This window comes from Chiloscyllium punctatum, chromosome 34 (assembly GCF_047496795.1).
Source record: "Chiloscyllium punctatum isolate Juve2018m chromosome 34, sChiPun1.3, whole genome shotgun sequence".
NCBI lineage: Eukaryota > Metazoa > Chordata > Chondrichthyes > Orectolobiformes > Hemiscylliidae > Chiloscyllium > Chiloscyllium punctatum.
Window position 1 is genome coordinate 55,801,743 of NC_092772.1, and position 15,666 is coordinate 55,817,408.

The 15,666-nt window shown below is 55.1% G+C and overlaps 1 protein-coding gene across 7 annotated transcripts in view; it reads left to right on the top strand.

The window, feature by feature from the left end:
* The first annotated feature begins 7,215 nt into the window (after positions 1–7,215).
* LOC140458868 (ICOS ligand-like) overlaps positions 7,216–15,666 on the top strand; it is a 55,477-nt gene continuing 47,026 nt past the window's right edge. The window contains exons 1-2 of one of the 7 annotated variants that reach the window (XM_072553575.1): positions 7,216–7,573; positions 9,384–9,556. Coding sequence is in view for 2 of the 7 variants with exons in the window: in XM_072553570.1 (XP_072409671.1) it covers positions 7,535–7,573 (39 nt within the window). In the remaining 5 variants the exon portion in view is untranslated. Of the gene's footprint in view, positions 7,574–9,383; positions 9,557–15,666 lie in introns of those variants that run through there. The other 6 variants (XM_072553573.1, XM_072553580.1, XM_072553570.1 and 3 more) reach the window with 6 other exon arrangements.

Consider the following 15,666-nt stretch of genomic DNA (forward strand, 5'->3'; position numbering starts at 1 on the left):
CTCTCACAGACACACACACAGACATAGATACAGTCACACACATGCAGACACACAGACACACACACAGACACACACACAGAGACACACATAGACACAGGCACACACACACAGACACACATAGACACAGGCACACACACACAGACACACACACAGAGACACACATAGACACAGGCACACACAGGCACACATAGACACAGGCACACACACACAGACACACACACAGAGACACACATAGACACAGGCACACACACACAGACACAGACACACACACATAGACACAGTCACACACACAGACACAGACACACACACATAGACACAGACACACACACACACACAGACACTCTCACAGACACACACACAGACATAGATACAGTCACACACATGCAGACACACAGTCATACACACACAGACACAGTCACACACACGCAGACACACAGTCACACACAGGCACACACTCACAGACACACAAACACACAGACACACATTCACAGACACACACATACTCAGACACACAGACTCACTCACAGACACACACAGACACAAACTCAGACACACACTCACACACACAGACGCACAGACTCACAGACACACACAGACACACACTCACTCAGACGCACAGACACACACACACTCACACACAGACACACACTCACACAGACGCACAGATACACACACTCTCACACACACATAGACACACACTCACACAGACACACACACGCACACACTGACACACACACACACCGACACACTCACACACTGACACACTGGTCTGAATACAGGACGCTCCCCTCACACACACAGACAGACAGACACAGACACACAGACAGACACACACAGACACACAGACAGATACAGACACACCCTCACACAGACACACACCCTCACACACACACACAGACACCCTCACAGACACACAGTCACACACACGCAGACACACAGTCACATAAACGCAGACACACAGACATACACACGCACACACTCACAGACACACAAATACACACTCACAGACACACACAGACACAAACTCAGACACATAGACACACACACACAAACACACAGACACAAATTCTCTCACACACACATAGACACACACTCACACAGACACACACACACACTCACACACACACAGACACACACACAGCAGGAGTTTACACCTTCTTGGACTGGAACCTCTCAGTGATCAGCAGGAAGAGAGGCTGCTGCTGGTCTGAACACAGGACGCTCCCATGACACACACTCACACACACACACACACACAGAGACACACACAGACAAATACAGACACACACTCACACAGATACACACCCTCACACACACACAGACACATACACACAGACACCCTCACAGACACACACACAGACATAGACACAGTCACACATGCAGGCACACAGTCACACACACACATACAGACACACACAGTCACAGACACAAACACACACTCACAGACAAACTCAGACACACACACAGACACACTCATACAGACTCACAGACACACACTCACACAGACGCACAGACACACACACACACTCTCACACTCACACATAAACACACACTCACACAGACACACACACACTGACACACTCACACACTGACACACTCACACACACACAGACACACACACAGCAGGAGTTTACACCTTCCTGCACTGGAACTTCACAGTGATCAGCAGGAAGGGAGGCTGCTGCTGGTCTGAACACAGGACCCCGCTCCACTCCACACACAGACACACACACACACTCTCACACTCACACAGACACACACCCTCTCACACACACAGACACACACATATACACTCACACTCACACACCTCACACTCACACACACAGACACACACATATACACTCACACTCACACAGACACACACACACACTCTCACACTCACACAGACACACACCCTCTCACACACACAGACACACACATATACACTCACACTCACACACCTCACACTCACACACAGACACACATACAGAGACAGACACAGACTCACACACCCGCACACAGTCACACACATATCCTCACATACACCCACACAGTCAGACACTCACACTCACACACTCACTTACACACACACACTCAAACACACACATACACTCGCAGACACAAACATACACTCACTCACACATAGACATACACTCTCTCACACACACAAACATACACTCTCTCACACACACACACTCATACACATAAACTCACACACACATACACGCATACACATACACTCTCTCTCACACACATACACTCTCTCTCTCACACACATACACTCACACACATACACTCTCTCTCTCACACACATACACTCTCTCTCACACACATACACTCAAACACACACACACTCTCTCTCACACACACTCATACACACACATATACTCCCACACAAACATATACTCTCACACACACACACATACTCTCTCACACACATACACACACACATACACTCACACACACTCTCTCACACACACACATACACTCACACACACACACTCTCTCACACACATACACACACACATACACTCACACACACACACTCTCACACACACATACTCTCTCACACACACACTCTCACACACATACACACACACATACACTCTCACACACACTCTCACACACACACTCTCACACACACATACACTCTCACACACACACACTCACACACACTCTCATGCACACATAGACATACACTCTCTCACACACACACTCTCACACACACACTCTCACACACACATACACTCTCACACACACACACTCACACACACTCTCATGCACACATAGACATACACTCTCTCACACACACACTCAAACACATACACTCTCTCTCACACACACATACTCATTCACATACACTCTCTCACACACACACACTCATACACATACACTCTCTCACACACACACACTCATACACATACACTCTCTCTCTCTCACACACACACACACACACAATCATACACATACACTCTCACACACACACACCTACACTCTCTCTCACGCACACTCGTACACTCACACACTCATACACATACACTCACACACACATATTCTCTCACACACACACTCTCTCATACACATACTCTCACACACAGACGCACATACATACACTCTCACACACAAACACACTCACATACACTCGCGCACACACACCCGCGCGCACATACTCGCGCACACACACTCGCGCACACACACTCGCGCACACACACTCTCTCTCTCACACACACACACTCTCGCTGTCACACACACTCTCTCTCTCACACACACACACACTCTCTCTCACACACACACACACACATACACACACACTCTCTCACACACACACACACACAATCCCTCTTGTTATGAAGGCCAGCATGCTATTATCCTTCTTCACTACCTGCTGTACCTGCATGCTTACCTTCATTGACGGGTGTACAAGAACACCCAGATCTCTCTGTACTGCCCCTTTACCTAAATTGATTCCATTTAGGTAGTAATCTGCCTTCCTGTTCTAGCCACCAAAGTGGATAACCATACATTTATCCACATTAAACTGCATCTGCCACGCACCTGCCCACTCACCTAACCTGTCCAGGTCACCCTGTAATCTCCTAACATCCTCATCACATTTCACCCTGCAAAGAGGTGCTTCTGCACCTGTACAGGGCCCTGGTGAGACCACACCTGGAGTACTGTGTGCAGTTCTGGTCTCCAAATTTGAGGAAAGACATTCTGGCTATTGAGGGAGTGCAGCGTAGGTTCACGAGGTCAATTCCTGGAATGGCGGGATTACCTTACGCTGAAAGACTGGAGCGACTGGGCTTGTATACCCTTGAGTTTAGAAGACTGAGAGGGGATCTGATTGAGACATATAAGATTATTAAAGGATTGGACACTCTGGAGGCAGGAAACATGTTTCCGCTGATGGGTGAGTCCTGAACCAGAGGACACAGCTTAAAAATACAGGGTAGACCATTTAGGACAGAGATGAGGAGAAACCTCTTCACTCAGAGAGTGGTGGCTGTGTGGAATGCTCTGTCCCAGAGGGCAGTGGAGGCCCAGTCTCTGGATTCATTTAAGAAAGAGTTGGATAGACCTCTCAAGGAAAATGGAATCAAGGCTTATGGAGATAAGGCAGGAACAGGATACTGATTAGGAATGATCAGCCATGATCATATTGAATGGTGGTGCAGGCTCGAAGGGCTGAATGGCCTACTCCTGCACCTATTGTCTATTGTCTATTATCTCTCACACTCACACACACTCTCTCACACTCACACACACTCTCTCACACTCACACACACTCTCTCTCTCACACACACACACACTCTCTCTCACACACACACACTTTCTCACACTCACACACACACTCACACACACACACACACACACTCACACACACACACACTCTCTCACACACACACACTCTCTCACACTCACACACACTCTCTCTCTCACACACACACACTGTCTCTCACACACACACACTGTCTCTCACACACACACACTCTCTCTCACACACACACACTCTCTCACACTCACACACACTCTCTCACACTCACACACACTCTCTCTCACACACACACTCTCTCTCACACACACATACACACTCTCTCACTCACACACACTCACACATACACTCTCTCACTCACACACACTCACACACTCTCACTCACACACACTCACACACTCTCACTCACACACTCTCTCTCACTCACACATACACTCTCTCACTCACACACACTCACACACTCTCACTCACACACATTCACACACTCTCACTCACACTCTCTCTCACTCACACACACTCTCTCTCATTCACACACACTCTCTCTCACTCACACACACTCTCTCACTCACACACACACTCTCTCTCTCTCACTCACACACACACACTCTCTCACTCACACACATTCACACACTCTCACTCACACACTCTCTCTCACTCACACATACACTCTCTCACTCACACACACACTCTCTCTCTCACACACACTCTCTCACTCACACACACTCTCTCTCTCTCACACACACACTCTCTCTCTCACACACACACTCTCTCTCTCTCACTCACACACACACACTCTCTCACTCACACACATTCACACACTCTCACTCACACACTCTCTCTCACTCACACATACACTCTCTCACTCACACACACACTCTCTCTCTCACACACACTCTCTCACTCACACACACACTCTCTCTCTCACACACACACTCTCTCTCTCACACACACACTCTCTCTCACTCACACACACTCTCTCTCACTCACACACACTCTCTCACTCACACACACACTCTCTCTCTCTCACTCACACACACTCACACTCTCTCACTCACACACATTCACACACTCTCACTCACACACATTCACACACTCTCACTCACACACTCTCTCTCACTCACACATACACTCTCCCACTCACACACACTCTCTCTCATTCACACACACTCTCTCTCACTCACACACTCTCTCTCATTCACACACACTCTCTCTCACTCACACACACTCTCTCACTCACACACACACCCTCTCTCTCACTCACACACACTCTCTCTCTCACACACACACTCTCTCTCTCTCACTCACACACACTCACACTCTCTCACTCACACACACTCACACACTCTCACTCACACACTCTCTCTCATTCACACACACTCTCTCTCTCTCTCACACACACACACACACACACACACTCTCACTCACACTCTCTCTCTCACACACACACTCTCTCTCTCTCACACACTCTCTCACACACTCACTCTCTCTCAAGATGCCACCTTGACACTGTCGCCAGCCGTGCCCCCACCCACCCCACGTTTCACAGAAGCCAGGGTCACCCCACATATTGCCAACACCTAACTCCCCTTAAAGGGACCGTGGCAGACCCACAAGTAACAGCAGAGGCAGGAAGGTCACGATAGCTCAGAGCTCGCATTTCTGTAGCACTTTCTGGTGAGCTCAGGGTGCACTCCCCCACCGTGGGCTTTGCGTTCAGAGCTTTGGAAGGATGGTCCCTGAGGCAGTGTGAGGAAATCTCCCGTTGAGAGCCCATCTCTTTCATCGAAGACCCCAACTCTGTCCTCGGATGCTCCCAAAGAGCCTCTCTCTCTATCCCTCTCACACTCCAAACAAAGTCCCTCCCTCAACCCCATAACCCTCCCAATGAGGACCCTCTCTTTAACCCACTCAACAAAGGCCTTCCCATCGTGGACCCTCCCCCTCTAGACTCCTAACCTTCCCTCTAACCCCTTATTCCTCCCAAAGACCCTCCCTCTGAAAGCTGCATGTCCACTCAGTCTCCTTCAGGTTGCAAGAGAGTCACATTGGAAGCCATTCAGCCGGGTACTTGAGGTGGGGGGTAGTACAGGAGGTTTGGGGTTTGACGGGGGGGGGCTAATTCCGGAAGCAAGGTTTCAAGGGAAGCCGGAGCTGATTGGGCCTTGTCTCATTGGGGAGTGGGGGAATGTTCTGGAACTGGGAGGGGTGGAGTCTGAGAAGCTCTTCCCCCGCGAGGGAGGGGAACCCGGGTGTGAGGAAAGGGATAGAATTCTTCCCTCGGGAAGACAGTCCGTTGGCCAGAGAGTAATGGAGGGGGCGGGGTCAGCGAAAGGGTGGGGTGGTTCTTCAGACAACGCGTGGGGAGGGAGATGGTACCATGGTTCAGTGAAGTTGATTCCAGGTGCTATAAGTATGCACCTACTCCTTAGAGGAACACAATGGCCTACTGGTATAATTGCTGGAATGTTAACCCAGATAACGGGGGAATGGGATTGAATCCTGCCATGGCGGAACTTGAATTCAATGAAATACATGGAATTAAAAGTCTAATGATGACCATCAAACTGTTGTTGCAAAAAAAAAACCCCATCTGATTCACTAATGTCCTTCAGGGGAGGAAACTACCATCCTTCCCTGGTCTGGGCCTACACGTGACTCCAGACCCACAGCAATGGGGGTTGACTCTTAACTGCCTTCTGGGGCAAATTAGGGATGGAAAATAATTGCTGGGCCTCGCCAGTGATGCCTACATCCCGCAAACGAATTTTTAAAATCCCTCTCGGAGATTGTGGTTCCGAACCACAGGACAGTTGCTGGGAATGGTGGCAGGGGGAGGTTCATAGGATTGAGAGAAGCCTGGAGTCTAGGCCTCACGTCTCTCACCTTGCTGCCGTATTGGGGTGTCGTAATCGTTGCCACCGGCAACGCAGCAAAGTCAACAAACCAAACTGCCCGGTGTCATCGCTCCTGCCTCGTTGCGTCAGCCTCCGTGGGAGGTGGGAAACGGGAATCTCTCATTAACAGCTCGTTCCATCCGTTCCCAGGTGCTGTTGTTTTCCTTCTGATTTACTCAGAGGGTGCGTGCGCCGTGTCACTCACCCCTACACCCCCCCCCCCCGCTTCCAAACAAACAAAGAGAAGCAGAGCCAGAGCAGTGGTAATGATTCATCAACTCTCCAATCCTCAGAGATTAGGGGATTTTCTCGGCCAAAACATCTTGAACTGCCTCATCGATGACCTTTACCTCCCCCCCTAAGGTCAGGAGCAGGATGTTCGCTGATGATCGCACACTGTTCAACACCATTCGTGACTCCTCAGGTACTGAAGCGGTCCGTGTCCAAATGCGCCAAGATCTGGACAATATCCAGGCTTGGGTTGACGCGTGGCAAGTCACGTTCGTGCCACACAAATGCCAGGCACTGCGTGTCTCCAATAAGAGAGCAGACAGGCTGGTGCCCTTTTTCAACCCTGGAGCGTGTGAGGCTGAGGGGGTGACCTTCTCGAGGTTTATAAAATCACGAGGGGTAGAGAATAAGGGTTGATCCATTTCTCTCGGAGGTAGTGAGGACGGCAGGTCCGGGAGGTCAGAGCCGAGAGTGTGGTGCTGGAAAAGCACAGCAGGCGCAAAAGAACCCACATTTCGGCCGGTCATCAGAAATGAGGCTGGGAGGCTCGGGGGGGTGGAGAGATAAATGGGAGGGGGATGGGGCTGGGGAGAAGGTAGCTGAGAGTGCAGTAGGAGAGTGGGGGTGGGGGTAAAGGTGATAGGTCAGAGGGGAGGGTGGAGTGGATGTTGGAAAAGAAGATAGGCAGGTCGGACAAGTCATGGGGATAGTGTTGAACTGGAAGATTGGAACGAAGGTGGGGTGGGGGGAGGGGAAATGAGGAAACTGTTGAAGTCCACATTGATGCCCTGGGGTTGAAGTGTTCCGAGGCGGAGGATGAGGCGTTCTTCCTCCAGGCGTCTGGTGGTGAGGGACCGGCGGTGAAGGAGGCCCAGGACCTCCATGTCCTTGGCAGAGTGGGAGGGGGAGTTGAAATGTTGGGCCACGGGGCGGTGTGGTTGATTGGTGCGGGTGTCTCGGAGATGTTCCCTAAAGCGCTCTGCTAGGAGGTGCCCAGTCTCCCCAATGTAGAGGAGACCACATCGGGAGCAACGGATACAATAAATGATATTAGTGGATGTGCAAGTAAAACTTTGATGGATATGGAAGGCTCCTTTAGGGCCTTGGATAGAGGTGAGGGAGGAGGTGTGGGCACAGGTTTTACAGTTCCTGCGGTGGCAGGGGAAAGTGCCAGGATGGGAGGGTGGGTCGTAGGGGGGCGTGGACCTGACCAGGTAGTCGCGGAGGGAACGGTCTTTGCAGAAGGCGGAAAGAGGTGGGGAGGGAAATATATCTCTGGTGGTGGGGTCTGTTTGGAGGTGGCGGAAATGTCGACGGATGATTTGGTTGATGCGAAGGTTTGTAGGGTGGAAGGTGAGCACCAGGGGCGTTCTGTCCTTGTTACGGTTGGAGGGGTGCGGTCTGAGGGCGGAGGTGCGGGATGTGGACGAGATGTGTTGGAGGGCATCTTTAACCACGTGGGAAGGGAAATTGCGGTCTCTAAAGAAGGAGGCCATCTGGTGTGTTCTGTGGTGGAATTGGTCCTCCTGGGAGCAGATACGGCGGAGGCGGAGGAATTGGGAATACGGGATGGCATTTTTGCAGGAGGTAGGGTGGGAAGAGGTGTAATCCAGGTAGCTGTGGGAGTCGGTGGGTTTGTAAAAAATGTCAGTGTCAAGTCGGTCGTCATTAATGGAGATGGAGAGGTCCAGGAAGGGGAGGGAGGTGTCAGAGATGGTCCAGGTAAATTTAAGGTCAGGGTGGAATGTGTTGGTGAAGTTGATGAATTGCTCAACCTCCTCACGGGAGCACGAGGTGGCACCAATGCAGTCATCAATGTAGCGGAGGAAGAGGTGGGGAGTAGCCAACAAAGAGACAGGCATAGCTGGGGCCCATACGTGTGCCCATGGCTACCCCTTTGGTCTGGAGGAAGTGGGAGGATTCAAAGGAGAAATTGTTAAGGGTGAGGACCAGTTCGGCCAAGCTTCTAATCCATTTATCTCTCCGCACCCTCGGCCCACCAGCCTCATTCCTGATGAAGGGCCTTTGCCCGAAATGTCGATTCTCCTGCTCCTCGGACGGTGCCTGACCTGCTGCGCTTTTCCAGCACCACCCTCTCGACAGTATAGATTTGGTGAGTGGCTGGTGTGTTTTCCCCAGGACAGGGGATTTCAACACGAAAAGGCATATTTTTAAGGTGAGAGCAGAGAGACTTAAAAAGGACATGAGGGGGAATATTTTTCCCCAGAGGGTGGTCCGTGTGTGGAATGACCTTCCTGAGGGAGTGGGGGGTGTGGGGACAGTTACAGCGTTTAAACGACATTTGGATGAGGACATGGACAGGAACGGGTTGGAGGGAGATGGGACAGGAGCAGGGCAGGGGGGACTGGTTTAGTTTGGGGACAGGGTCGACATGAACTGGTTGGGCCGAAGGGGTTGTTTCCCTGCTGTAGGACTCGACAAGAGAATCTAACCACCGTCCCTAGACATTCAATGGTGTTCCCATCACTGAATCACTCGCTATCAACATCCCAGGGATTACCATGGACCAGAATCCCAACTGGACCCACCACATAAACACAGCGGCTCCAAGAGCAGGTCAGAGGCTGGGAATCCCGCAGCGGGTAACTCCCCTCCTGACTCCCCCCCAAAGCCTGTCCCACCATCGACAAGGCCCAAGGCAGGAGGGTGAGGGAATACTCCCCACTTGCCCCGGGATGGGGACAGCTCCAACAACACTCGAGAAGCTCAACACCATCCAGGGACAAAGCAGCCACCGCTGGATTGGCACCACACCCACAAACATCCCCTCCCTCCCCCCCACCCTCAGTAACAGCAGTGTGTACCATCCCCTCCCTCCCCCCACCGACGCTCAGTAACAGCAGTGTGTACCATCCCCTCCCTCCCCCCACCGACGCTCAGTAACAGCAGTGTGTACCATCCCCTCCCTCCCCCCACCGACCCTCAGTAACAGCAGTGTGTACCATCCCCTCCCTCCCCCCCACCGACCCTCAGTAACAGCAGTGTGTACCATCCCCTCCTTCCCGCCCCCACCCTCAGTAACTGCAGTGTGTACCATCCCCTCCCTCCCCCCACCGACCCTCAGTAACAGCAGTGTGTACCAACCCCTCCTTCCCGCCCCCACCCTCAGTAACTGCAGTGTGTACCATCCCCTCCCTCCCCCCACCGACCCTCGGTAACAGCAGTGTGTACCATCCCCTCCCTCCCCCCACCGACCCTCAGTAACAGCAGTGTGTACCATCCCCTCCCTCCCCCCCACCGACCCTCAGTAACAGCAGTGTGTACCATCCCCTCCTTCCCGCCCCCACCCTCAGTAACTGCAGTGTGTACCATCCCCTCCCTCCCCCCACCGACCCTCAGTAACAGCAGTGTGTACCATCCCCTCCCTCCCCCCCACCGACCCTCAGTAACAGCAGTGTGTACCATCCCCTCCCTCCCCCACCGATCCTCAGTAACAGCAGTGTGTACCATCCCCTCCCTCACCCCACCGACCCTCAGTAACAGCAGTGTGTACCATCCCCTCCCTCCCCCACCGATCCTCAGTAACAGCAGTGTGTACCATCCCCTCCCTCACCCCACCGACCCTCAGTAACAGCAGTGTGTACCATCCCCTCCCTCCCCCCACCCTCAGTAACAGCAGTGTGTACCATCCCCTCCCTCCCCCCACCGACCCTCAGTAACAGCAGTGTGGACCATCCCCTCCCTCCCCCCACCGACCCTCAGTAACAGCAGTGTGTACCATCCCCTCCCTCCCCCCACCGACCCTCAGTAACAGCAGTGTGTACCATCCCCTCCCTCCCCCCCCACCGACCCTCAGTAACAGCAGTGTGTACCCTCCCCTCCCTCCCCCACCGACGCTCAGTAACAGCAGTGTGTACCATCCCCTCCCTCCCCCCACCGACGCTCAGTAACAGCAGTGTGTACCATCCCCTCCCTCCCCCACCGACCCTCAGTAACAGCAGTGCGTACCAACCCTTCCCTTCCCCCCCCCACCCTCAGTAACTGCAGTGTGTACCATCCCCTCCCTCCCCCGACCGACCCTCAGTAACAGCAGTGTGTACCATGCCCTCCCTCCCCCCACCGACCCTCAGTAACAGCAGTGTGTACCATCCCCTCCCTCCCCCACCGACCCTCAGTAACAGCAGTGTGTACCATCCCCTCCCTCCCCCCACACTCAGTAACAGCAGTGTGTACCATCCTCTCCCTCCCCCCACCGACCCTCAGTAACAGCAGTGTGTACCATCCCCTCACTCCCCCACCGACACTCAGTAACAGCAGTGTGTACAATCCCCTCCCTCCCCCCACCGACGCTCAGTAACAGCAGTGTGTACCATCCCCTCACTCCCCCACCGACACTCAGTAACAGCAGTGTGTACCATCCCCTCCCTCCCCCCACCGACCCTCAGTAACAGCAGTGTGTACCATCCCCTGCCTCCCCCCACCGACCCTCAGTAACAGCAGTGTGTACCATCCCCTCCCCCCCCCACCGACGCTCACTAACAGCAGTCTGTACCATCCCCTGCCTCCCCCCACCGACCCTCAGTAACAGCAGTGTGTACCATCCCCTCCCCCCCCCACCGACCCTCAGTAACAGCAGTGTGTACCATCCCCTCCCTCCCCCCACCGACCCTCAGTAACAGCAGTGTGTACCATCCCCTCCCTCCCCCCACCGACCCTCAGTAACAGCAGTGTGTACCATCCCCTCCCTCCCCCACCGACGCTCAGTAACAGCAGTGTGTACCATCCCCTCCCTCCCCCCACCGACCCTCAGTAACAGCAGTGTGTACCATCCCCTCCCTCCCCCCCACCGACCCTCAGTCACAGCAGTGTGTACCATCCCCTCCCTCCCCCCACCGACCCTCAGTAACAGCAGTGTGTACCATCCCCTCCCTCCCCCACCGACCCTCAGTAACAGCAGTGTGTACCATCCCCTCCCTCCCCCCACCGACCCTCAGTAACAGCAGTGTGTAACATCCCCTCCCTCCCCCCACCGACCCTCAGTTACAGCGGTGTGTACCATCCCCTCCCTCCCCCCACCGACCCTCAGTAACAGCAGTGTGTACCATCCCCTCCCTCCCTCCCCCCACCGACGCTCAGTAACAGCAGTGTGTACCATCCCCTCCCTCCCCCCACCGACCCTCAGTAACAGCAGTGTGTACCATCCCCTCCCTCCCCCCACCGACCCTCAGTAACAGCAGTGTGTACCATCCCCTCCCTCCCCCCACCGACCCTCAGTAACAGCAGTGTGTACCATCCTCTCCCTCCCCCCCACAGACGCTCAGTAACAGCAGTGTGTACCATCCCCTCCCTCCTCCCACCGACCCTCAGTAACAGCAGTGTGTACCATCCCCTCCCTCCCCCCACCGACCCTCAGTAACAGCAGTGTATACCATCCCCTCCCTCCCCCCCACCGACTCTCAGTAACAGCAGTGTGTACCATCCCCTCCCTCCCCCCACCGACCCTCAGTAACAGCAGTGTATACCATCCCCTCCCTCCCCACCAACACTCAGTAACAGCACTGTGTACCATCCCCTCCCTCCCCCCACCGACCCTCAGTAACAGCAGTGTGTACCATCCCCTCCCTCCCCCCACCGACCCTCAGTAACAGCAGTGTGTACCATCCCCTCCCCCCACCGACCCTCAGTAACAGCAGTGTGTACCATCCCCTCCCTCCCCCCCACCGACCCTCAGTAACAGCAGTGTGTACCATCCCCACCCTCCCCCCACCGACCCTCAGTAACAGCAGTGTGTACCATTCCCTCCCTCCCCCCACCGACCCTCAGTAACAGCAGTGTGTACCATCCCCTCTCTCCCCCCACCGACCCGCAGTAACAGCAGTGTGTACCCTCCCCTCCCTCCCCCACCGACGCTCAGGAACAGCAGTGTGTACCATCCCCTCCCTCCCTCCACCGACCCTCAGTAACAGCAGTGTGTACCATCCCCTCTCTCCCCCCACCGACCCTCAGTAACAGCAGTGTGTACCCTCCCCTCCCTCCCCCACCGACGCTCAGTAACAGCAGTGTGTACCATCCCCTCCCTCCCCCCACCGACGCTCAGTAACAGCAGTGTGTACCATCCCCTCCCTCCCCCCACCGACCCTCAGTAACAGCAGTGTGTACCATCCCCTCCCTCCCCCCCACCGACCCTCAGTAACAGCAGTGTGTACCATCCCCTCCCTCCCCCACCGATCCTCAGTAACAGCAGTGTGTACCATCCCCTCCCTCACCCCACCGACCCTCAGTAACAGCAGTGTGTACCATCCCCTCCCTCCCCCACCGATCCTCAGTAACAGCAGTGTGTACCATCCCCTCCCTCACCCCACCGACCCTCAGTAACAGCAGTGTGTACCATCCCCTCCCTCCCCCCACCCTCAGTAACAGCAGTGTGTACCATCCCCTCCCTCCCCCCACCGACCCTCAGTAACAGCAGTGTGGACCATCCCCTCCCTCCCCCCACCGACCCTCAGTAACAGCAGTGTGTACCATCCCCTCCCTCCCCCCACCGACCCTCAGTAACAGCAGTGTGTACCATCCCCTCCCTCCCCCCCCACCGACCCTCAGTAACAGCAGTGTGTACCCTCCCCTCCCTCCCCCACCGACGCTCAGTAACAGCAGTGTGTACCATCCCCTCCCTCCCCCCACCGACGCTCAGTAACAGCAGTGTGTACCATCCCCTCCCTCCCCCACCGACCCTCAGTAACAGCAGTGCGTACCAACCCTTCCCTTCCCCCCCCCACCCTCAGTAACTGCAGTGTGTACCATCCCCTCCCTCCCCCGACCGACCCTCAGTAACAGCAGTGTGTACCATGCCCTCCCTCCCCCCACCGACCCTCAGTAACAGCAGTGTGTACCATCCCCTCCCTCCCCCACCGACCCTCAGTAACAGCAGTGTGTACCATCCCCTCCCTCCCCCCACACTCAGTAACAGCAGTGTGTACCATCCTCTCCCTCCCCCCACCGACCCTCAGTAACAGCAGTGTGTACCATCCCCTCACTCCCCCACCGACACTCAGTAACAGCAGTGTGTACAATCCCCTCCCTCCCCCCACCGACGCTCAGTAACAGCAGTGTGTACCATCCCCTCACTCCCCCACCGACACTCAGTAACAGCAGTGTGTACCATCCCCTCCCTCCCCCCACCGACCCTCAGTAACAGCAGTGTGTACCATCCCCTGCCTCCCCCCACCGACCCTCAGTAACAGCAGTGTGTACCATCCCCTCCCCCCCCACCGACGCTCACTAACAGCAGTCTGTACCATCCCCTGCCTCCCCCCACCGACCCTCAGTAACAGCAGTGTGTACCATCCCCTCCCCCCCCCACCGACCCTCAGTAACAGCAGTGTGTACCATCCCCTCCCTCCCCCCACCGACCCTCAGTAACAGCAGTGTGTACCATCCCCTCCCTCCCCCCACCGACCCTCAGTAACAGCAGTGTGTACCATCCCCTCCCTCCCCCACCGACGCTCAGTAACAGCAGTGTGTACCATCCCCTCCCTCCCCCCACCGACCCTCAGTAACAGCAGTGTGTACCATCCCCTCCCTCCCCCCCACCGACCCTCAGTCACAGCAGTGTGTACCATCCCCTCCCTCCCCCCACCGACCCTCAGTAACAGCAGTGTGTACCATCCCCTCCCTCCCCCACCGACCCTCAGTAACAGCAGTGTGTACCATCCCCTCCCTCCCCCCACCGACCCTCAGTAACAGCAGTGTGTAACATCCCCTCCCTCCCCCCACCGACCCTCAGTTACAGCGGTGTGTACCATCCCCTCCCTCCCCCCACCGACCCTCAGTAACAGCAGTGTGTACCATCCCCTCCCTCCCTCCCCCCACCGACGCTCAGTAACAGCAGTGTGTACCATCCCCTCCCTCCCCCCACCGACCCTCAGTAACAGCAGTGTGTACCATCCCCTCCCTCCCCCCACCGACCCTCAGTAACAGCAGTGTGTACCATCCCCTCCCTCCCCCCACCGACCCTCAGTAACAGCAGTGTGTACCATCCTCTCCCTCCCCCCCACAGACGCTCAGTAACAGCAGTGTGTACCATCCCCTCCCTCCTCCCACCGACCCTCAGTAACAGCAGTGTGTACCATCCCCTCCCTCCCCCCACCGACCCTCAGTAACAGCAGTGTATACCATCCCCTCCCTCCCCCCCACCGACTCTCAGTAACAGCAGTGTGTACCATCCCCTCCCTCCCCCCACCGACCCTCAGTAACAGCAGTGTATACCATCCCCTCCCTCCCCACCAACACTCAGTAACAGCACTGTGTACCATCCCCTCCCTCCCC